General features: G+C 44.3%; 1 protein-coding gene across 6 annotated transcripts; it reads right to left on the bottom strand.

Moving 5' to 3' along the window:
- Positions 1-357: 357 nt before the first annotated feature.
- Positions 358-23312, bottom strand: suds3 (SDS3 homolog, SIN3A corepressor complex component). 6 transcript variants are annotated; one of them, XR_008810392.1, is made up of 13 exons: positions 23122-23312; positions 21382-21451; positions 21194-21249; positions 6550-6621; positions 5396-5415; positions 5093-5249; positions 4461-4556; positions 3705-3766; positions 3590-3611; positions 3339-3444; positions 2793-3011; positions 2541-2625; positions 358-421 (listed from the first exon to the last, which is right to left on the bottom strand). XR_008810392.1 is itself a non-coding variant. In XM_056282177.1 (12 exons), exons 1-12 carry the CDS (start codon positions 23231-23233, stop codon positions 1295-1297), a joined length of 957 nt encoding a protein of 318 aa, XP_056138152.1. In that variant the 5' UTR covers positions 23234-23312; the 3' UTR covers positions 358-1294. The 6 variants fall into 6 exon arrangements, 4 of the variants coding, with proteins under 4 accessions (XP_056138152.1, XP_056138159.1, XP_056138168.1 ...); XR_008810391.1 differs by lacking the exon at positions 358-421 and adding an exon at positions 1355-1393; XM_056282177.1 differs by lacking the exon at positions 2793-3011 and having other exon boundaries at positions 358-1393.
- Positions 23313-25376: the final 2064 nt, after the last annotated feature.

Genomic DNA, 25376 nt, shown 5'->3' with positions numbered 1-25376 from the left:
AGTTTCCAGCTTCCTTAAACATTTTTCTTCTTCTTCTGAAGAAACATCCTATAATGTTGGGCAATACTTGCTGAAGTACAATGAGCCAATTGCAGAAATCAATTACGTAAAAGTCCACATTCACCCATTTAAAGTTGTGTAATGTGGAATACACGAAGGATAAAATGTATCACACAACATGGCATTAGAAAGACACTGTTTAAATCTGTGGAAAAAGTTTATAAATAGGCCACAAAAGGTATTTTTTAATTCGGGTTGGTGCCTGGAATTGGGCATGCAAAAAACACACAGAGCAGTCTTGTAATGGTGTAATTTAGGGCCATTTAAAAAAAGAACATTTTGAACAAAAGAAGCTGGTAAAAGACAGAAAACATCTTTAATAAGTGGAAACGACAGAATTCAACACAGTCAACTTCATCTTCTGTGTGCAAATAGTTGTCCAAAACCAGATGTTCCACAAATGGAGATGAATGCATAAAATGGAAGGGGAAAAAAAAGTACAAAATTCAAAACCTTGGGACAGACAAAACACGTAATATTTTTCCCTCCAAATAAGAAGCCAAATGTTTAATGCACTGAGTTCTCAAAACACAATATCAGACAAAAACAACAGTATGAAATGTGGCCTCCATTACTTGATGATGCAAAGAAAAATAACTCTTTGAAAATGGCATGTTATCTGAAAATACCCAACCAACCTTAAACATGTACCATAAATAGAGATGCAGTTCTTTTCAGACATGTATAAAGCGATATGACTGGTGGCAATCATTGAATCCCCCCGAGAGAGTGTGCTCAGTGGTTGCTTTGTCACAGATCAACAGCAGTTTGAGTCATTGAGGGTCAAGGACACCTCGCCTGGACCACCACCACAAGAACAGAACTCGGAGACAAACTTTAACGAAGCCACATGGTGTAGAAAATCTGGAATGATGTCAGCATACAAGAGAACGCCTGTATGAGGAGACAAACGACCAGATAAAGTGGGCTGTGATCGGGACCACCTTAACTGTGACCAAAATAAAACCTCACAAATGCACAGATCCTACTTGAGTAAGAGTGAGCTTTTAATATTGGCGTTGTTTTGTATCCTCTTGACTCTGTCCTGATTGGCTGGGACAAAAGGTAACAGCTGAGGAGACGTCCTTGGGCAGGTGTGAGCCATGGCGTGTGGGTCTACTGGGGAAGGCTTAATGATGGAGAGGAAGCCACGTGTCAAAATCAATTGAGAAGCCATAGATGAGGAGAGGGCGAGCGGGCAGATGGATGAGGGAATAAACAGGGGGGCTGTGTTTCATGCGGCCGATCGCCGGCGAATGACAAACGCTCCTCTCTGTAGCTGCCCCAGGTAGATCCTCATCTTTGTGCTGTCACTTGTCTTTCTCACCCAAATCTAGGTATGATAAAAAAAAAAAGTCGCAAAAATCCTTCAGTACGGTAAGCCAGAGAGGATGAATTCTCAAGAAGCTGTCACTCGCAAGGCATTGCACATTTTTCATCTACTTCACTATTTACGTTACCACCTAACCAGTTTGTGAGAAGGAAACAAAACTAACTTATCAGATCCAGCTACCAATCCTGCAACGGTGTAGTGTTGAATATTTCACGTCACTAGAACGACCAAGGCCGTCATGTTGACGATTTTGGATTTTCAGAGTTTAATAACTTTGTGGGGGGGGGGAAAAGATAGACCCACTGCTCCCTGAATGCTCTTAAAATTGCACAAAAAAAGAGCTACCTAAAACAACCATGAGCAGTCAAAAAGACAGCTCATAATTTGCACGTGATCATGCGCGTCATGTCACTATTTATGTCGTGTGTTGGTGGCGTCAACTCCTTCGTGAAGTTCGTTGCTCTGTCCTTCTCCAGTGCAGAGAAATAGTCTAAACTTGATTTTTTTATTATTGCCAACATGTCTGGGTACAGACGCCTTTACAGACGCACCATGACTACCACCGAGGTGTTGCAGTGTTTACAGGTGTTGGACAGCGGCCATTTTAAATTGTTTGAAAAATAGTATTAAAATTGTTAAAATGTTAATTTTGGTGTCAGTTTTGTAACAGACATACTAACATATATAATGCATTAATATCTCAACTGGGTATTTAGCTTGACAGAATATAGAGTTTAAAAACCGGCGGTCGTTTTAGGTAGGAATGAAGTCCCGATCGTTCTAGTGTTAATAACGATGACATGACCTCCTCCATTCTCCTGATAACACATTGAGAAGAACAGGATCCTCTTGCATTCATGACTAGTGCATTTTGGTACCAATTAGCATGAGACAATACCATTAGCCACCAGACAAATGCTGATTAATTTGTATTATCGGGTGAGTTTTCGTTAAGTCTACCCTGTCATGTCCTCAACCACTGATCAAAAGTCCAACTCTTAAGTTGCTACCATTGTCGCTGTGGACAAAAAATACTAGTTCCCCACATCCTGATCTTAAGAGCGCACCATTTCCTTACAACACTATGTAAAACCAGTACTTGGATAAAACCCCATGTGGAACTAGATGTAAGAGACCCAAGACCCACCTCATAGGTCCCCACAGAGCTGATGACACAGCTGATCTTTGTGTTGTCCTTGGACTCCAGGTAGATGGCCTGATTCTTGTGGTACCTGTCAGTGTGTGTTGCACACATGCACAGACACACAAAAATTAATCCTGTATTTGATATGTTAATAAACGCCTACATATGTGACTCGTTGCTTTTCCTCAAATTGCACCTTCTGATCAGCGAGTGAACGTGCCTTTAGCAAGGTCACACATCACCAGGCATTCTCACCTCCACTACGTTTCTGTTTATATTACAGGTTAATAGGATGAGGAAGCCCATTCTGTCCCTCTTGGGAAGAGTTATTCCATTATCAATTGTTGCGTGTCTTTTGCAGAGCTCAGCCGTAAACCCAAAGTGTCTGGAAGCCCTGGCTAGTCCATGATTTTCATACACACTTGACTTCAGTGTTACAGCAGAATGGAGCACTGTCTGTGGCTCAGCCGCCTTCTGTGAATATAAACATTTTTTTTTTTAGTGGCTTCTAGCAGTGACACCTCACGTCCGGCTCCATTGACTCTTAAACGATCTCTACTGCATTAGCCAACAGCACATTTAAAAAATGAAAATAATACTAAAAAAAGGCTACTATCAGGCGAAGTTGTAGACGTCTTGGTGAGGACCAAAAGCATCACACCAGGCGCAAACAGACGCGGTCGTTTCAGAGTTATTAGTAGAACTCTGTTGCCATCTAGTGGCAAGGTCTATTATGGTCATAATTCTACCTGCAGCAAAGCACGTCCCAGGGAAATTAATAAGGTGAAAGGTCAAACATACCATCTTTTGTCGTAGTATAGTTTGCCCTCCTCAATCCGGGCCTCATAGCGCTGAGTGGGGTTCTCCATGGGAGTGGTAGGAAGGTGCTCAGGAGACGAGGGGGATACTGGTGGGGGAAAGGTAGCTTACTGAGGGTTACTGTGATCTTGTAGACAATACTAAGCTAGCATAAATAACTTTCACATGGGGGGGGGGGACAACAAAAACAAAAAAGTTCACGAATCTTTAGGGGATTGAATGCACCGACATACCTGGCCGCTTTGGTGACTTCAGCTGTGAAGAGAGTGTGGAAATATTGTTTAAAACAGGTTTCTGGAAAGGCAATGCAAACATGCAAGAAAAATGGGGAGAATAACAGAGGCAAACCTTATTCAGCGTTCTCAGATCCTCCATGATCTGTTCATCTGTGAGTAAATAATTTAGCTGAGGTATGTAGGAGTTAGGGAAAGCAGTATTATTATACATGGTAAGGTCGATTCACACAATTTTGTGAAAAGCGGTTAGTTGAATTTAACCTTCTAAAGTCTGGGGCAAAACTTGCTGTGATAAGCACCATGTCTGTGAAATCACCCTCCCTTAAGCGTCGCATCACCCAAACCCACTGACATTTTCAGTGTTTAACTTATAGCCTGGTTTTACTCATTGGCCTTTCACTGTTCAAGTTGTGTTTTTGGTACTTTTACACCTTTAGTAGATAGTGATAGCTGAGGCAAAGAAAGGGAGGGGGAGAGGTAAAGAGAGAGAGAGATAATATATGCAACAAAGGTGGTTGGCTGGATTCGAACCAGCGACGGTTGCGGCCATGTGGTATACGCTCTAACCGTTCGGCTAGAGGCACCCTGAGTCGTGCTTTTATGCGCCGTTGTTTTGAACCATGCCAGTATGACATGGATGTTTTTAATTTTGCTGTTGGTATTCCATGTTCTGCTGCCCTCTGTCCTGTTTGCAACCTCCCATTTGTTTGTTTTTCCAAAGCACTTTGGTGCAAAACCAACCTGTGTTTTAAAGGTTTACATAAATAAAGCTGGTTTGACACCATCTGCATAGATTAACCTGGAGCAACAAATAACACGGGGAGTTATTGTATACATGCAGAGCCTGGGTATTTATGCAAAAGGATATCTGGTGCAGGTTTTCTCCGTTTGTCTGGTATGGGGACTGGATCGTTCGGCCGCCTCCGAAGCTTTCTGGTCATGATGGGTTTCACTTCCATAGAATCTACGCAAGAGAGGAAAATGAAGTCTAGCTGAGGTTCCGCTGGAAAGAGGGTCGTGAAACAAATTGGCGGCAGAATAGAAATTTGAACCTGCAGGCACTGGAAGAATGACCTTGAATTGCAAATTCTTTGTGACGGAGAGAAAATAAAAACACACCCTTAAAAACAGACTAATCCTTCAAAGACAATGCACACCAGCACATCAGTCACTTCCAGCATCAAGACAGCATGAAATTTCACAGGGTACTGCAATTTGCTTAGATGACAATTGAAAGAGGGGGAGAGAGAGAATTTCCATACATCTGAGAGCCAGCCATTTTAATTGGAGAACTTGTTATTAGCGAGGCGATAAGAGAAAATACTTTGAAGCAATTGCCTGTGTCCTCATATAAAAGCAATGAAAAACTCCCCGGTACTGATACTGGGAAAAAGAAATGTGCTCCGTCTCAGCAGCAGCTGATCCTCACCCCTTCCTAATCTTTTCATCTCTCTACTTCAGAGCAGGGCCCCCGACTCATATTTCTCTGGCGCCCCTTACCGCCTGTCAGCTCCATTGTTAACTTCTCGTTCTCGATCATTTTCTTCTTCTCCTCCAGCTCCGCAATTAGGTTTTCCTTAAGTTCCACTTTCTTGTCATCAAATTCCTTCACCGCTGCCTTCTTCTCCTTGATGTAGTTCCTTTCCACCTGCTCCGTCTGCAAAAGAGGGGTTGGGAAGAGACGGGTTCAAGAGAGGAAGGGAGGGAGGGGAATGAAAGGATTGTCAAATTCACAACTTTTGAGCCAAAGGATTAACATGAGAGTAAGAAAACGCCGAATTCAGTGATATCAGCCATGCTTACCTCTAGCTGGAGAAACAAATCTGTGGATACAGAGAAAACCATATTATTAGTTTTCATATGTAGAATTATAGAGGTCCTCAAATAGTCAGAAGGTAACTATCAGAGTAGTAGCAAAAAGGAACAGTTTTCAGTTTAATGATAGGAAAGTATTTTGGTATGGAGGGTTAGTGACAATCGCTAATCTGCATGTAATCACAGAATTCTGGCATGGCAAGCCTTTCCATAGTTGGTTAATTAAGATAATCCTACTTTTGACACTCGTCATTTTGGCAAAAAGGGACAGAGGATGAGTCCGCGGTGGTGTAGCGGTCTAAGCATCAGCTTTGTGTCGATGCAGTTGCCCACTGGGGACCGGGGTTCGCGCCCCGGTCTCGTCAGATCCGACTATGGCCGGACTCGATGAAGCAGCAGTCATTGGCAACGCTGTCTTCGGGAGGGGGGCGGAGTCGGCTTGTATTCGTCACGTGACTGCGTCTCTGTGTGTGTCGGAAAAAACAGTGGTTCGGCCTGGAGTCGCCTTGTCACGAAAGTGGGGAGGCGGTCTCCTTCGAGACTGCCTGCCGGAGAGATGCAGTTGGCGAACGCATGCAGTACGAGGGTGGGTGTTTGAATTAAAATAGGGATCGATTGGCCACTAAATTGGGAGAAAATCAGAAATACATTTTTTTTTTTTAAAAGGGACAGAGGATGGAGGGAAGATTACCAGTTATGTGAGACGATGCTCAGCTTCCAGCCTTTGGAAGCTGAGCATGGAAGTTGACGGCGTCATCAACCTCAACATTCCTATAACTGACAAGCTCTAATAGCCTAACAGTTACTGTAATTGGGTGTATGATTGATGACAATGGACTTGATTTGGCTCTCATTGTAGTAAGCTATTGATTTTCGCTTTAATTAAAGATAAAACCTACAACTCCTTACAAGTATGTTGGCTTTCCCTTTGTCAAATCAAATCAAAATGACAGTGGATGGTATTCTCCGATGGTATTTTTTCCCCAGCAAATTTACTCCCAAAATTCTACATATTTTATCAAAACATTGGTTCATTGGTAGCCCGCCGACATGCCATAGCTCACTTGAATGCCAACTTTGGCTGCATTCAAGAGTGAGTGGGCCTCAATCTGATCTCCCCCCCCCCCCACAACACGACTTGCCTGCATTGCGCAGTCTCTCTTTATACTGTTGGTCCAGCTTCTTCATTCTCTTCTGATACTCCTGCAGTGTCCCTGTAAAGAAGAAATCCATTAAAGCTACAATCCTGAAGGTCATTTTTCTTTAACTTACTAAAATGCATGCTAACAGAAGTAACTGCAGTGCTGTTTGAGCATCCATCCATCAATTATCTGAACCGCTCATCCTGCTCTGAGGGTTGTGGGGATGCTGGAGCCTATTCCAGCAGTCATTGGGCGGCAGGTGGGGAGACACCCTGGCCAGGCCGCCAGGCCATCACAGGGCCGACACATTCACACCCAGGGACAATTTAGTACGGCCAGTTCACCTGACCTACATGTCTTTCGACTGTGGGAGGAAACCGGAGCACCCGGAGGAAACCCACGCAGACACGAGGAGAACATGCAAACACCACACAGAGGACGACCCACCAAGGTTGGACTACCCCGGGGCTTGAACCCCGGACCTTCTTGCTGTGAGGCGACCGCGCTAACCACTGTGCTACCGTGCCGCCGGTGTTTGAGCAATCCATTTGAAATAAAACAGCCATAAGTGCTTTTATGTCAGTACCTTCTCTACAACCAAACAAATAAAAATTGATTTAACTTGGGCTTTTGCTACTGAGGTTGTAGTAGCTGTTGTTAAAAGCCTTTCACAAGCTTATCTGCCATATCTGCTTGCTAGCCACAACAACTTTGTTTCCTAACCAGAAAGGCCACTGCCTTCTTCCACATTTGGCTGCTATGCTTGATGATCTAAATAATACGCGTGATATTTTTTTATCTGGGAAAGTCTTACCCAATAGTCACCATTAAAAGGTACTTAAGTGTACAGGGTGTCTGGGTAGCGTAGCGGTCTATTTCATTGCCTACCAACACGGGGATTGCCGGTTCGAATCCCCGTGTTACCTCCGGCTTGGTCGGGCGTCCCTACAGACACAATTGGCAGTGTCTGCGGGTAGGAACCCAGATGTAGGAATGTGTCCTGGTCGCTGCACCAGCGCCTCCTCTGGTCGGCCAGGGCGCCTGTTCAGGGGGCAGGGGGAACTGGGGGGAATAGCGTGATCCTCCCACGCGCTACGTCCCCAGGGCAAAACTCCTCACTGTCAGGTGAAAAGAAGCGGCTGGCGACTCCACATATATCAGAGGAGGCATGTGGTAGTCTGCAGCCCTCCCCGGATCGGCAGAGGGGGTGGAGCAGTGACCGGGACGGCTCGGGAGATTAGGGTAATTCGCCAGACACGACTGGGGATAATAAAAAAAATGGGTGAAAAAAAATTTGGTGCACTTAAATTGCCTCTATACCACCCTTACCAGAAGGAAATTTCAAATGTGGTTGATGCACACAATGCCAATGCACAACTAAATGCATTTCCTTTGTCCGTCATGTAACAGGAAAACAGTACAAAATTCGGGGAACAATTTCCTGTACAACCGCTGGAGTCATATACCTCATCAAGTGTCCTTGTGGTAAAGTTTACATTGGCATGACCAACAGATCTGGCAAGACTAGAATGGCGGAACAACGTTCTGCTATAAGAAATGCAGATGAAGACAGTCGAGTTGCCCTTCATTTTGCAGATATGAAAGATCCCTCGACCTCCTACTGGTGTACTGGCATAAAGAGACTTCAAATTGCCAGACAAGGAGGCAACTTAAATGAAGCCCTCCTAAAAGGTGAAGCATGTTGGATTACTGAGAGACTCTTAACACCAATGGGAATGAACAAGGACCTGGATCTCAAGGTTTTCCTGTGAAACAAACCCAAACTACTGCCAAATCCCAAAGATAGATTTTTTTAGAACTGACCTGTGTGTTTTATAAATAAAGTTTATTCTACCATGGTATAAACCGTTTTACATAGAGATGGGCTTCTTTCGCCTCTTGTTGTTTAGTGGGGTGTCAAGAGTTGCTCTATATCAGGGGTGCCCACAATTTTTTTTGACTCGTGAGCTACTTTTAAAATGACCAGGTCAAAATGATCTACTCATATTAAAAATAATAATAAAAATACTCAATACATGTTTTACATATATATGAACATTTATATGCAGTGTGTGTATTTATATATATGTTGTGTTACATATACAGTATTGCAATGGATTTGCATTTATATTGAACCTTACACAGGCAATAATCATACCAAGCATTTGCTACTACACTATGTTGAAATTGCATCACTGCATGAACCTTTACAGCTGTGGTAAATAGATTTGTGATCTCTACCTCTCTACTCTGAGGATGACCTGCACTGGAGGGAGTCAGACAGGGTTGCATAGTTCGGACAGTAGCTGCTGGTAGCCAGCCTCAAGCAGGCCTCCAAATGATCATCTGTCATGGTGGAACGGTATTTGGACTTGATAATCTTCATGTGAGAAAAGGCTGACTCACACAAATAAGTAGAGCCGAATAATGCCGTCAAGGAGGTTGCGCATTTCCTCATGTTTGGGTACTTTCCTCTGTAAGTAAGTTCCAAAACTCTCCATGCGCCCTGGACTTAAGCTGAATGTCAGCCTGTACTGTCAGCATCTCATCCTCCACTGCAGACGAGTTCAGGTGAAACAGTGTTGCCATTTTTGAGGTGAGGGAATCCACCTCTGTATCTTCCCCAAATGGGTAGCACATAAATGTAGCGATTGGCTCAAGCAAAGTCTTGAAACCGTTTGTCAAAGTCTGACCGGACATTTTCAATCTGCTCTGTGTAGCATGCACTGTCAAGTTGTGCACACGCCCTCCCTTGCTTCTCCAGCTCTGCTGCGAGGTTTCGGAAGTTTCCCAAATCACGGCGCTGCAACTTTGAGGACAGAAGTTGCATCTTCCGTTTGAAAGCGTTAACTGAGCTGATCATGTTTACCATGCTTTTGTCTTGTCCTTGCAGCTCTAAATTAAGCTCGTTCAACGTGTTGGTTAAATCAGTTAAAAACGCCAAGTCTAGCAGCCACTGATTGTCATTAAGTTGCTTGTGTTCCGCATGTTTAGTGATAAGGAGAAACTCCTTAATCTCCAGACAGAGCTCTCGAAATCTCTGCAAGAATCTCCCTCTACTAAGCCATCTCACGTCAGTGTGTAGCAAGAGGTCAGAGTAGTTACAGTCGGCCTCTTCCAAATGTGTATGAAACAACCGTCTTTGAAGAGACCTCGCTTGAATAGAACAGGCGATTTTGGTTGCCACATCCATGATCTCTTTCATGTTTAGCATTTTTGCGCATAATGCTTGTTGGTGTATTATGCAATGGTAATTAAGGAAGTCAGGGAAAGCATCGTCCTCCCTGCACTTGGCAATAAATCCATTCGAGCGGCCTACCATAGCAGGCGCACCGTCCGTGGTGATTGACACCAGTTTACACACTGGGAGCTGGATTTTATCCACAAAGTTTCTGAAGATCTGAAAAATGTCCTCTCCCCGCATGTGTTCCTTCATGGGTAGTATTGTTAACAGCTCCTCTTTTGCGGTCATATCTTGAAACACCATGCAAATGAAAATGCACAATTGGGCCGTATCACTTATGTCCGTAGACTCATCCAATTGTAGTGAGAAACACTCGCAGTCCACGATGTCCCTCCAAAGCTGCTGTGTCAAATCATCGCCCATCACTTCACAGCGCCTTGTGACAGAATTTATTGATAACTGGAGAGCTTTGATTGAAGATATTATTTCTGATTTGTTTTTAAAGTCCCGAAACAACGAATCTGCTGCCTCAAGGAAGGCCTCTTTCATCATCTCTCCATCTTGGAAGGCTTTCTTATGCTTAATGATGGGAGTGACTCACCCGTAAAGATGCTTCGGTGGCTGCCTTTGCCTTTGAATTCGGCTGCGTGAAAAGTGACTGCTGGGCGATTAACTGCGATTTTAGTTCCCTCACCTTTCTCTTTCTCAGCTCGCTTTTTGGAGGGAAGTCATTGTCATAGTTTTTATGAACAGTTCGAAAGTGCCTCTCCACATTTCCTTTCTTTGGGATAGCAATGCTAGACTGACAGATGAGACAAACGCCTTTGGAATAAGACATGGTGGAAAAAAAGTCCTCCTCCCATTCCACATGGAAATGGTACGTTTTTTGTTTCTTGCTAGGTCCGGCTCCCCCACTCATTTTTGTTTTGTTTCACTTTTTAGTAGAATTTTTTTTTAGAGAGTTTAACTAGCTAGCTCGATGCAGTTCTGCGTTAGCTCACGTTGTGGGCATGGGAACTTCAAGGTACGTCGAGAAGGGCTCTGGTTGTTATGGTAACCTAATGTAACAAAGTTTTACGTTCCGCTCTAGAATCTTTGGTTTTAGGCAACAGCAGACTGGCCGTCCTTTACGTCAATCAAAAGGCAAATGCCAAATGGAGGACAGATGATAGGCTAATGTATTGGAAAAAAAAAAGTTTTTTTGGAATGTCATGGAGATCTACCAGCACTGCCTTCGCGATCGACCAGTAGATCGCGATCGACGTAGTGGGCACCCCTGCTCTATATCCTGCCCCTTTTCTATTTGTGCCCTTTGAACCCCCCACCAAATATAACATGTATGTATACATGTATAACATGCATCTTTTTTCTTTGTTTTCAATTTTTTCTTTTTTTTTGGGGTGGGCCTGTCCTCACTAAAATGTGTTTTAACCTGAACCCTGAAAAAAAAAGCTTTGCATTTTAGCAATATTAAAAGGATTTTGAATGTGTACGACTATAGACATATGTTTTCACAGTTGAGGGAATCTTAAATGCATAAGCTGTTGTATGTAATCATGGACACACCAACACAGCTGTGGGCCATCATGGAATTATGGGCTGTATTTAAACACTGGCACTTTGTGATTGATAGGTCTTGAGGAAGGTCTTTGCGGCCGAAACATTGGTTCTTTTTAATGCAGAGGTGATAGGGAAGATGGCGGTGCGGACTCGCGTTTAAGGCGGCCTCACCCGGTGCCGATTATGCAGTGTCGTTGTCCACATCTACATCTAAGTTTGTGTCATCATGTGAAGCTTTTATTTTGATCGTTGACTTCATTTGGCTGGGAGAGCTTGGTCTGCTGCAGGGAAAGCTAAGCTAACTGCTAGCCCACAGCCCTGCCTGAGAGGAAACACCGAGGCGGTCTGGCGGCGGCCTCGCCTAGCGTCAACTGTGCAGTGTTTTTGTCTGCGTCTGCGTCGTCGTGTGGCGTGCGGGGAGGTGTGTCGAGGGTGTCTGGCTGGAGAGCTGGCGTTGAATCGGCTGGGGGAGCCTGGTCTGTTGCAGCCGATAGGCCCGGGGACCACGGCACTGCCTGGAGCTGCGCCTGAGGGGGAAACACTGAGGGTGGTCTGACGGGGTGTGAAGGTAGGGCAGGCTGGGCTAACTGCTAGCCCATGCAGACCGGCAGTTGAGACAGTCATCCTGGTTGGTGTTTGTTCTCTGGACAGTGGAGTTTTTGGACTGTGTTGCACCGGGAGGACTGTTGTTGGCTGTTTTTCTTTTTGTGCTTTGTTCTCTCTGTTTTTAGAGGTTTATGGATATGTGTTTTTGTGTTGCACTGCTGTGGGCTGGGGGAAAGGGAATTTCATTTCTTTTGTGTATGTGGCGCATGATATGAAATGACAACTTGTTCCTGATTCCTAATAAGTGTGTGCGGGAATTTATTTTTTCTTTGGAACTGAACGCTTGTGAATGAGCCCTCATCTTAAATTCACCAGCAATAAGTGGGAATGTGTATGGTTAAGATTTTAACGGTACTACTACTCTTACCGACACTGCTTATCGATCTGGTATTTTATCAGTACTCTTATTGGTTCTTTTTTTATTTATTTTTTAAAGAGAAAAAACAAATTAAGAACAGAATTAACATTGCTTTTTTCCCCTCATGTCTGGACAGAGCGTTACTTTTAATCATTGACCCATATTTGTATAATTTCGTTAACTCTGGGTGGGAACCCAGTCACCGAGGATGCACGAGCTAGTGCATTCTTAGTGCCGGTCCCAAGCCCAGAGAAATGGGGAGGGCTGCGCCAGGAAGGGCATCTGGCGTAAAAACTTTGCCAAATCAAATATGCGGATCACAAATCAGATTTCCATACCAGATCGGTCGAGGCCCGGGTTACCGCCACCAGTACTGTTAACAAGCAAGGTGCTGGTGGAAACTATGCTACTGTTGGGTGAAGGAGAAGGAGAGGGGGAAGGCATGTCCAGAGGCAGCGGGAGAGGAGGAAGGGTAGGAGTGTGGAGGCGAGAGTCGGAACTTTGAATTTTGGCACTATGACTGGTAAAGGGAGAGAGATGGCTGATAAGATGGAGGAAGGAAGATATGCTGTGTGTGCAAGAGACCAGGTAGAAGAGGAGTAAGGCAAGTAGCATCGGAGGTGGGTTCAAACTCTTCTACAATGGTGCGGATGGGAGGAGAAATGGGGTAGGGGTAATCCTGAAGGAAGGGTATGTCAAGAGTGTGTTGGAGGTGAAGAGAGTGTCGGATAAAGTGATGAGTATGAAGCTGGAAATCGGAAGGTGTGATGATGAATGTTATTAGCGCATATACCCTGCAAGCTGGGTGTGAAATGGAAGAGAAATAAGAATTCTGGAGTGAGCTGGATGAAGTGGTGGAGAGTGTGCCAAAGGAAGGGAAAGTGATGATTAGGGCAGACTTCAATGGGCATGTTGGTGAAGGGAACAGAGGTGAAGAAGTGATGGGTAGGTATGGTGTCAAGGAGAGGAATGTGGAAGGACAGATGGTGGTAGATTTTGCGAAAAGGATGGAAATAGCTGTGGTGAATACATATTTCAAGAAGAGAGAGGAACACAGGGTGACACATAAGAGTAGAGGGAAGTGCATACAGGTGGACTATATTTTATGCAGAAGATGCAATCTAAAAGAGATTGGAGACTGCAAGGTAGTGATAGGGGAGATTGCAGCTAGGCAGCATTGGATGGTGGTCTGTGGGATGACTTTGGGGAACAAGAGCATGAAGAAAGTAAAGGTAGAGCCAAGGATCAAATGGTGGAAGTTGAAGAAGGAAGACTGTTGTGTGGAGTTCAGGGAGGAGTTACAACAGACACTCGGTGGTAGTGAAGAGTTGCTGGATGGCTGGGCAACTACTGCAGAAATAGTGAGGGAGACAGCTAGGAAGGTATTTGGTGTGTCATCAGGACAGAGGAAGGAAGACAAGGAGACTTGGTGGCAGAATGAGGAAGTACAGGAAAGTATACAGAGGATGTGTACTATTCACAGAGGATTTGGGAATGGTTGCAACTGGAGACACCACCTAGCCATTAGTTCAGATTTGTGAACAACACCTGGGTTAAAATTAAATCTCAGACATACATTTCACCAACCACATTAACTCTGGACAAACACATCAAGTTCACCAGGGGGGATGTGAAAAATTACAGGTTAGCCTTCTTGGACTGAAATTGCAATTGGTGATGGGGGACATTTGATTGATTATGTTCACAGTAAACCAACACATACTGATCAGTACTTAAGGTTTGACTCTCATCATCCACTGGAGCACAAACTAGGCGTTATCAGGATGCTGTACCACTAAGCTGACAACGTCTCCACCGACACAGTGGCCGGGGAAGGGCAGAAATGCCAGATTAAATGGGCACTGGTTAAGTGTAGTTATCCTAAGACGCCCAAACAGTGCACCAGCCGATCGAAGCACTCTTCGATAACAGCTGCCTAAACATAATTCACTGGTGATTCCGTATGTGGCAGGAGTGCCGGAATAGTTGAGATGCGTATTTTCCAAACACCGTGTCTCAGTTGCTTTCAAACCCAAAAAACATGCTGTGCCAGAAATTGGTCCATCCCAAGGATCAGGTCCCCTGGCAAAAACAGAGAAATGTAGTGTTAGGGGTGCAATGGTCCAGTTAGCCCACGGTTCGGTTCGTACCTCGGTTTTTGGGTCACGGTTTCGGTTCAGTTCGGTTTCGAATTACATTGTTGGTGAAATAAGTTCAGGAGGGAATAACATAGCACGGATCGAGCATACGCATTAGCTGACGAAAGCCCACATCTCCAACCACCGAAAAGGGCTGCATGTCTTTAGCAATGAACACCCCCCGCTGCACGGGTTATTTTTTTGTGTTTCTCTGAGTTGGCGCTATAGGTTTGTTGGAAAGCATCTCCGATAGATGGTTGTTTTTTCAGTGGTGCGGTTACCTGTGCGTCTGTCCTGCTTCCAGAGAGCGAGACATCTGGGTGGTGACTAGGGATGCCCCCCGAAACCCGGTTCTAAACGGGAACCGGTTCTAAATTAGTAAAAACCGGAGCATTTTTAAGATCCGACGTTTTCGGTTCTGCTATCGGTAGTCGGTAGGTACTCGAGAAATCATGGAGTGAGATTTATATTGTGGCAATTGTGTTTTTCGAGGAATTTAAACGTCGCGAACATAATCTTGTTTGCCGTTTTCTCCATCTCTCTCTCTCTCTTACTGCGCGAGGGGCGGGGCTGTGCTGTGCTCCACACACACGCGCACAGACAGCTCTGCTCAAGGGCTCATCATGGCGGAGAGAACTAAACGTTCAAAAGTTTGGGTATATTTTTCAAAAGTCGATGACAACAACGCTCGTTGCCACAAGTGCAACAAATCATTTGCCAGTAAGGGTGGCAATACAAGCAATCTGGCGAAACATCTTTTGTCGAAACATGGTATTAATCTGCAGAAATGCGGAGTTTTCGACTGCTTTGCTCGTAGTGTTCCATCCACGTCCACTGCAGGTAAGCCGTATGAGCCATAGATACGGAGTTAACTAGGCTAATAACGAATTATTACGAATAGGCCAATAAATAAAATATAATTGCTTAGCTAATTGTTTAGCTACAAATACAGTGGGGAAAATAATTATTTGACCCCTTGCTGATTTTGTAAGTTTGCCCACTTACAACGAGTGCAACAGTCTATAATTTTAAGCGTAGGTTCATTTTAACAGTGAGAGACAGAATATGGCCAAAAAAAGTGGAATAAGACGTTGTATGAATTTTATGAATTTATTTGCATATTTTTGGTCCAAAATAAATATTTGAACCCCTGGACTAACACTATGTTAATGTTTAGTAGAAAAGCCATTATTGGCCAGCACAGATGTCAAAGGGTTTTTATAGTTTCTGACAAGGTTTGTGCACATTTCGGCAGGGATGTTGGCCCACTCCTCCCTGCAGACAAGCTCCAAATCGTTCAGGTTTCGAGGCTGTCGCATGGCAACCCGAATTTTAAGCTCCCTCCAAAGATTTTCGATTGGATTCAGGTCTGGAGACTGGCTAGGCCATTCCAGAAGCTTGATGTGCTTCTTCTTCAGCCACTCTTTGGTTGCTTTGGCGGTGTGCTTTGGGTCGATGTCGTGTTGGAACACCCATCCACGACCCATCTTCAGCGCTCTCACTGAGGGAAGGAGGTGTTGGTCCAGAATTCCACGGTACATGGCCCCGTCCATCCTCCCCTCAATGTGATGGAGTTGTCCTGTCCCCTTGGCTGAAAATCACCCCCAAAGCATGATGTTGCCACCCCCATGCTTGACGGTGGGGATGGTGTTCTTTGGGTTGTACTCCGTGTTCTTCACCCTCCAACCACGGCGAGTTGAGTTGAGCCCGAAAAGTTCTATTTTGGTCTCATCCGACCACATCACCTTCTTCCAGGCCTCTTCTGAGTCGTCCAGGTGTTCATTGGTGAACTTAAGACGGGCCTGTACATGTGCCTTCTTCAGCAGTGGGACCTTGCGTCCACTGCAGGATTTTAATCCATTACGGCGTAGTGTGTTACTGACCGTTTGCTTTGTAACTGTGGTCCCAGATGCCTTCAGGTCATTAACCAGTTCCCCCCTTGTGGTTCTGGGATGATTCCTCACCGTTCGCATGATCAGGGACACCCCAAGAGGCGAGATCTTGCGTGGAGCCCCAGACTGAGGGAGGTTGGCGGTGGTGTGGTGTTCCTTCCATTTCCTGATAACTGCACCGACAGTTGTTACTTTCTCTCGAAGATGCTTTCCAATTCTCTTGCAGCCCATCCCAGCCTTGTGCAGGTCTACAATCTTGTCCCTGGTGTCCTTAGACAGCTCTTTGGTCTTGCCCATGATGGAGATGTTGAAATCTGATTGATTGGGTGTGGACAGGTATCTTTTGTACAGGTAACGAGGTGATGCAGGTGTATTTTATGTGGGTAATTAGTTGGGATTGGGGGTGCATCTTAAAGAAAAACTAACTGGTTTGTGGGAGCCAGAATACTTGCTGTTTGGTAGGGGATCAAATATTTATTTTTCTAAATCAGGTAGTTATTAATTTTTATAAATTCATATGATGTGATTTTCTGGAATTTTCTTTGGGATTCCGTCTCTCACTGTTAAAATGTATATATGATTAAAATTATAGAATGTTGCATTCTTTGTAAGTGGGCAAACCTACAAAATCAGCAAGGGGTCAAATAATTATTTTCCCCACTGTATATAAGCCATAGATACGGAGTTAGCTAGGCTAATAGCCGGGGACACTATAAGTCAGGAGAGATCACGACTCCTGCCGGAGAAGGCAGATATGTTGATTTTTCTGCAGAAGAACTGTTAGGATAATGTTCTAGGTTCTTGTTTGTTTGAACTTCCGTTAGCCTTTTGCTGTAAAAATTTATTTTTAATATATATATTTTTTTCTTTATCTTTATCTACTTTTATTTTTTATCTTATTTGTTGTTGTTGAATGTTGATTATAAAGTCTATAATTCAGACGCATTTAAAACATTGCTGCTGCTGTTGCTGCTGAATAAATATGTTTATATTTATATAAAGTTATATAATAGAATAATAAAGCAATGTCGATTCTGTTCTTAATTGTCTTTTTTTCTTGCATAATAATCAAAAAGAACCGATAAGAGTAGTAGTATCGATAAAATCCTAACGATAACCATCCCTAGTGGTGACGGCGGAGATGCTGGCTCATATTGGAAGTGTTTCCACTTGCGTAGTACGGGACATGGGTCAAGCAATGCTTGCAGCACACAGTATTATTTCTGTCCACTGTTTTGTCTCCCTCATCGTTGTATTCAACAGCAAACCCGAAATGTCCCCATATTTGTATGAAGACGGTGCTTCTTCAAACTTTTCTCTCTCTACTCCTCCACTCGCCATGACTTTTTTTTTCTGCTTCTGCGAGCTACCGCCGTCTTTTCAAATCGACTGTCGGCTCCAGTTACGTGGGGGGTGGGGGGGCTAACGGTGATTGGATATTTACTCGTGGGGCGGGGTTTTCTGCAGCAGGCTGTCTCAGCCTGCCTGCACACAGGCACACAGTGAAAAATCCATTCTCCGGCAGTAAGAAACGCCTGTCAACTATTCACGCACATTTTAACTGCAAAACCGAAAACCCACGGTCCATAATGGCGGAGTGGACAGTACGGTTTGGTTTTAAACCGAAAACCGTTGCAAGCCTAGTGTACACTGTTAAGTGCCAGGAGGATTGCCGTGACTTGTACATCTGGGAAACCAAACAGATGCTGGCCAAGAGGATGGCACAACACAGGAGAGCTAACATGTCAGCCCAGGACTCCACAGTCTACACCATCTACAGGCCAGTGGCCACCCTTTCAAGGATGAGGATGTGCACATCCTTGATAGGGAAGAACGCTGGTTTGAACAGGGAGTCAAAGAGGCCATCTGTGTGAAGTGGGAATAACCATGCCTGAACCGGAACCAGGGGGGGCTAAGAGTACATCTGTCGCCATCTTACAATGCTGTGAGTGCAACCATTCCCAAATCCTCTGTGAATAGTACACATCGCTATTGAAACTCTAGTTAATGCTCAGGGCAATTTGCATATGAAGCCGAGTGTTTTTGGTCGTTATTCTACTGTATTGTTTATATGGGTGGGGATACCTGCAGTCAGTTGAGACTGAAGAGGTCACTTAGATGAGTGATGAAACATTTCTCTCAATAAACGTTGTGTCCGGATGAACTGATTCAACTTTCTTTGAAGGAGTTACATTGTGTCTTTGTGAATTTAGAGAAAGCATATGACAGGGTGCTGAGAGAGGAGGTGTGCTATTGTATGAGTAAGTCAGGAGTGGCAGAGAAGTATGTAGGAGTGGTGCAGGATATGTATGAGGACAGTGCGACAGTGGTGAGGTGTGCAGTAGGAATGACAGATGGGTTCAAGGTGGAGGTGGGATTACATCAAGGATCGGCTCTGAGCCCTTTCCTGTTTGCAATGGTGATAAGACAGGTTAATGGACGAGATCAGGCAGGAGTCTCCATGGACTAAGATGTTCGTGGATGACATTGTGATCTATAGTGAGAGTAGGGTGCAGGTTGACGACAGCCTGGAAAGGTGGAGGTATGCACTGCAGAGAAGAGGAATGAAAGTCAGTAGGAGCAAGACGGAATACATATGCGTGAACAAGAGGAAGGACAGCGAAATGGTGAGGATGCAAGGCGCAGAGGTGACAAAGGCATGAGTTTAAATACTTGGGGTCAACTGTTCAAAGTAACGGGGAGTGTGGAAGAGAGACGAAGAAGAGAGTGCAGTCAGGGTGGAGTGGGTGGAGAAGAGTGTCAGGAGTGATTTGTGACAGAAGGGAACCAGCAAGAGTTAAAGGGAAGGTTTACAAGATAGTAGTGAGACCAGCTATGTTGTATGGTTTGGAGATGGTGGCACTGACAAAAAGACAGGAGGTGGAGCTGGAGGTGGCAGAGCTAAAGATGCTAAGATTTTCATTGGGAGTGACGAAAGACAGGATTAGGAACGAGTATATTAGAGGGACAGCTCAGGTTGGACAGTTTGGAGACAAACCAAGGGGCAAAATTCAGATGGTTTGGACATGTGTAGAGGAGCGATGCTGTGTATATTGGGAGGATGCCGAATATGGAGCTGCCAGGCAAAAGGAAAAGAGGAAGGCCAAAGAGGAGGTTTATGGATGTGGTGAGGGAGGACATGCAGGTGGCTTGCATGACAGAGGAAGATGCAGAAGACAGGAAGAGATGGCATCGGACGATCCGCTGTGGCAACGGGAGCAGCCGCAAGTAGTAGTAGTTAACTCCATGTGGGCTCCAGGCTGCTACCATACATAACATACCTTAGGTGGATGGGGCAACGAAAGATGAAGTACAAGGTAGGCAGTCAAAGACTGCATTTCTCTGTCCGTATTTGATACTTTCACTAGCTGTTTCAAAAAGATTGCTTGTGCTTCCGCCCTTACATGCAAAAGACTTGTGGCAGTTGTGGTAACAAGCATTGTCAGGTTTGACTCCAATGAAGTATAACCAGACTTTTGACCGTTTAGTTCTCTCTCTGCCATTGTCACTAAGAGCAGGCTCTGTAGGTCTGTATGTGTGTGTGTATGTGTGTGTGTACGTCTGAGAGAGAGGCAGAGCGCTGACCCTGCCCCTTGGCTTGCACATACGACTGGCTCTGAGAGAGAGATCTCTCTTTTGGATTGGGAATAGCGAAAATGCATCATAGACAAATGTCTTAATCTTAGTGCAAATTAGAAAGTTGCTGAGATAAAAGGTGCAAGATAACATTTCCATCCATCCATCCATCCATCCATTATCCAAACCGCTTATCCTTGGGCAGCAGGTGGGGCGACACCCTGGATAGGCTGCCAGGCCATCACAGGGCCAACACACACATTCACTCCTAGGGACAATTTAGTACGGCCAATTCACCTGACCTACATGTTTTTGGACTGTGGGAGGAAACTGGAGCTCCTGGAGGAAACCCACAGACACGGGGAAAACATGCAAACGCCACACAGAGGATGACCTGGGATGACCCCCAAGGTTGGACTACCCCAGGGCTCAAACCCAGGACCTTCTTGCTGTGAGGCGACAGCGTTAACCAATGTGCCACCGTGCCACCCCAAGATAACATTTATGTAGCCTAAATAAATAGGAAATTTATTTTCTTAATTTCTCAAATACTGACAGCATATCTGTTAATGTCAGATCTTATCAATACTACGGTCTTTAATAATTTAGCACCGATGCCCATTTAACACTGGGTTTCAGTACCCCTCTCTAGCAATAAGGACTATCAAAAAGGATATTTGTTTGCATATACATCGTCAAGCTTTAACTGACTCAGTGCAGATGAAGTAACACCTTAAACTTATAAACAAGGTTAGTTCATGCATCTCCTGAAGTCTCCCTCATGAAGTCTGGCACTGTGCAATCACGACACAGCCCCAATCCGAAATAAACTCAACTAGATTACTTCGATACTGAATCCTCACTTGATTTACCAAGGGCAACATCTTTACGTAGATTTCCACACTCAACATCAATCTAAACAACAGCACACTAAAGTGACTTGTGGGGGATCTGGCTTGAAACAACACTTTAAACAGCTTAGGCACTGCATGTGCTAGTGAAGACCAGATTTGACAGTAGGCGACTGTCGGTTATCATTTAATAAACTTATTGGTTTTCAATCAACACCACTTTTCAGTCAGAGTCATTATCCTTTGTAGCATGATGTAATCTCTGAGCACCTGCCTGAGGTTTGAGTAACTTCATGATACTGTGACAAATTTACAGCACCAAACTGATACAGAACGCATGCTTAAAATACAAAAGTCTCTGAATAATAAAAATTACATCACTGCCCTTCCACATAAATCCTTCTCATCTAACAGTTGTTACACGTTGAGTCACGATTATGTTGCACTCATAAAAGCAGAAAAAAAATCTCATCGATTACCTTCTTGTAATTGCTGCAACTGTCTTTTCAGGGAGGCTAGTTTTTCTTGGTACATCCTGGAATAAAAATCAACCAGAGAACAACATATCACATTCCCGCCTACAGTTTGCAGTTGGCTGTCAGTCATACCTTTATCTTAATGCCAAATCATTTCAGCTGGACTGAAAGGAATAATGACAAGCACTCACTGCTCTTTGATTTCGACATAGTCATCCTCATCGTGCTTGGCCAGGTCTGTTTCACTGGCATCCTCTGTGTCTGGAAAGAATGAAGAGAGACAAGACGGCCTCGTTTTTGGTTTCCAGGGAAAATATTTTGGTTAGAAGTGCAGCCAATCCAGATGACCAAATACACATTTAAGACAAGGCCACGCCGTACCTCTGTTAGATAATGCTAACTAGCGGGCTAGCCCTGTGTCAACACGAAAACTAAAAAAGTTGGGAGTAGAGCAGTGCTGTGATCTAACCGGGATCAAATAACGTGCGTGGCACCGGTCCGCAAATGGTGTCGAGATGCTACAAAAGCGTTTGCTATTTTGATCCATCACAAATCGATGAAAGATCTTAAGGTTTTTTTCCTCCGAAAAAAAATCCCCATCTTAAAGACTGATCCCCGCATAAAATAGCAAATGAATCGGTGTCCATCCACTTCCTCTAGGTCCCAAGGCTCGTGACATTGCCAATGTGACGGTGGCAGCACCTTGGATGTCAGACATTTGCCGCAGGGTGTGATTAACGACAAGTTGTCCGTCTGGTCTAACTTCGTCATGATCACTGATTGTTAAATTGTCATTGACAAGGTTAGTTATGATGTGAAACGATAGTACGCTAATGCTGCAAAGTGCAACGTGATCAACTTACGAACCAAGTTTTCTACGACCGATCCTGACAAAATATTATTTTTCGAAAACCAAGCAAGAAAGACGAAGGCCCGGGTGGTATGGAGCTGACGCAGCAGCTTTCATTATCGGTTAATGTGTCAGCGTAATCTGCCATTTAACACATTAACCAACGCCAGCTCGTTCGAGTCCTTTAAAAAACACCACGATTGAAAAAAAGCAGGCGAAGAAAAGTAATGTCAGCCGCAAATATTAGGAAACACGCAGACCTTTAAGCGCTGTCATCCCCTCGTTTTCCTCCCGCCTGGCTTTCTGACTCTCTGCAGTTTCTCCCGTCTCATTGAATGGTGTAAAGGGGGAAAAGGGGCAGAAGACTGGACACAGCGCCCGCAATGTTTGGGCTGGGACCTGTCAATGCTCGCAGCTAACTCTAGTTACGCTGTTAGCTGCTCAAGTAGCTAACGGCTAGTTGGGACAGCCTTTATCGGTCCGTGATGATGAATAAACATTCGCCCGTCCTTCCCCCTCAAAAATGGTTGTGGACTAGCAGATCCAACCAGTTTGGCCGAAAACCTGTCGGACAGCTCACGCTTTACTGCAGTTAGCATTTCGGCGGCAGCCGCATCGGCCAGCATAGTTTGTAATGTGACGAAAGCTAACGAGCTAGCTATTGTGGTCCTCTATGGGGGTCCTGCAACGTTGGCTAGGTTAACGGCTAAATGCTAGCATTGTTGTTAGGTTAGCAACATGCTTGGGTTTGAACCATAGGTCATTGGTTTAATGCGAGCTAGCATTTGTTGGGTAGTTAGCTAATTTGCTAGCTAACCCTGTCTACAATTGGTTACGTGCAGTTGTAGCTAACTCGAGAGACTGGTTTAGCTTGTTCAATTTTACGTTAAACCTGCAATATGATATAAATGACGCCCAGTCCCAGAGTGTTTCAGCATTTCACACAGCCTTCGAGCAATGACCGTTTTAAACATTGCGTTCAGAAGTTAACTAGACGTATGCAATTTTCCTTCAATTCCATTCCATCCCCAACAAATAGACTGAGCCGGAATGTCAGTGAGCCTGCTATCTATTCATTTACCTTCTTCCGAGTCTCTTCCTCTGAAACTCCGATCATCGTCTTCGTCTACGCTATCAAGTTCCTCTTCGTCATTATAATAATCTACCACTGGTGAAAGTAAGGTTGAGGCCATTTCTTCACCAGAAAAACGTAAACAAACGCAAAATAAACAATCGATATGTGTTTTTGCAGCTTGGAACAGCGCCTACAACTGCCAGGACCACCGAGACGCAAGCTGTCTGGCAATACGCCTCGACATGTTATAAAGGTTATCAAAATATAAAGTAAATCAGTGTTTGTGTGTGGCACAAACGTAGATGTATATATAAAATTAATTTTTGGCTTATGAAGTTAAATTTTCCTTTGTCTGTTAAATCAGTTTTCAGCGCAAAATGTAATCAGGCATATATTCCGTCAAATCGTGTACTGTGGGTGTCTTTTTTTCTCACTCATTTCCTTGGTGTATTGCTAGCTGGCTGCTACTTGTTTTCCTTCAATGAAATAGATTTCCTTCAAGAATCCTGGATACATACAAGGACTGCCGATCATGAAATTTAGTCCAATGTTATTTTTAAATGAGTACGGATTGATCTGTCAATCACTTAAATTAGCGCGTTGGCAGTTAAGTGCGAGCCTCTTTTTCGACTAGTTATCGAAGGCTAGCTGTTCTCTAAACTGGCTGGCCACGAGTATTCCCTCAATCCTAACGTGGTCGACAAGCCTCGAGTGCCATTTTACCAGCTGAATCGGATAAAACCTTTGGCTTTCATGTGGTGTATTATAATTGTCCCTTATCCCGCTGATATTAAACTCTCCCATTCCCAGTTGTGTGTTGCTCAACTGTATTCAGCTAACTAACCTAAACCTCCCAAATCTAATCTGTTGTCGACATTGGTGGCTTTTTGTAACTGAGGTAGGGGTGCAATTGATCTACACCATTGCATTGTATTTGCCTCTCACTAACAGTTGGACTTTTTACATCTCATCTAGAATCAGGCTCTGACACAAATGAAACAAATTGGCCTCACCATGATGCCAAGCTTAGATGTGTGGGGGGGGGGTGATTTATGTCTTTAATGGGCCCTATCATGTTACAACATGTCACAACCCTGTCGTGTTATTGTGCTTATGGTGATGATTGTTTTTCCTCATATAATTAATTGTTAATATAATTAATTACAGGTCAGCTCAACGGTGTAGCTGCTACTCTAACAGTAACAATATCGTTCTGTGTTGCTCTCAGACCTTGACTTTTAACCTATAAGTCCCACCACAGTGCAAAATGGCCTGTTAAAGCAAAAAAAAACAAACAAAACTTTCCAGTCATATAACATACAAAAAAATTGACACAAAGATAACAATTTTCAGCAACTGTTGGCCTTTCAGGCTGATAAATAGCAGCTACACAATAACTGACGATGCAGTTGCAGAAATGCAGATTGACAGTATATAAATGGTATATAAATAGTATATAAATAGCGCTTTTCTAGTCTATCGACCGCTCAACGCGCTTTACAATGTATGCCTCACATTCATACACTGATGGTGGAGGCTGCCATGCAAGACGCCAGCCTGCTCATCAGGAGCAGTTATGGGTTCAGTGTCAAGGACACTTCGACACGCTCTCCGCAGGAACCGGGGGTCGAACCAGCGACCTTCCGATTGCTAGACGACCCGCGCGAGTCCTGAGCCATGCCTCTATAGTATATATACTAATTTTAACAATGTATGCATTGCGGACAACGCTTTTTCTCCCCACAAATATGAAGCAGCCTTTCTTTAGGTCAATGAATACAACAGGCCCTGTACAGTTGTGCAGAAATACACCACCAGGTGGCAGGGTTGCATTTAGTAAATTCTGGAAGCGCTGACATCACTTAAGTTGCAACCCAACAAGGAGAGCTCAATACATGTACCATTAATGAATTTCGACAGAAATAAGGCGCGGGCTATTTACTATATGCTTTTATATTTCTATTGTGGGAATGATTCGGGGCTGTAGGGCGGAGTGCATATCGCACGTTGCATATTCGCATTTGTCAGTCAGAACATAAAAAAAATACTTGCAAACCATTGTTATTTTGGTATGTGTTTAATGTGAAGCGAGCACATATCGGATCTGTGTTGAGCGTCGATGTTCCGGCGGGGCCTCGCCGCCCGACACACAACTTATTTCCGCCTGTCAAACTAGCTGTCAAACACGGCGAGCGAGGGGCTGGACCGCCGGAGCCGCTTAGTCGGAGAGACGACGCGACTCATTCAGGAAGTCCTGACTG

Source organism: Lampris incognitus, chromosome 1 (assembly GCF_029633865.1).
Source record: "Lampris incognitus isolate fLamInc1 chromosome 1, fLamInc1.hap2, whole genome shotgun sequence".
NCBI classification, from domain to species: Eukaryota; Metazoa; Chordata; class Actinopteri; order Lampriformes; family Lampridae; genus Lampris; species Lampris incognitus.
Note: the sequence above shows the minus strand (reverse complement) of the source record. Positions and strands in the feature narration are given on the sequence as shown.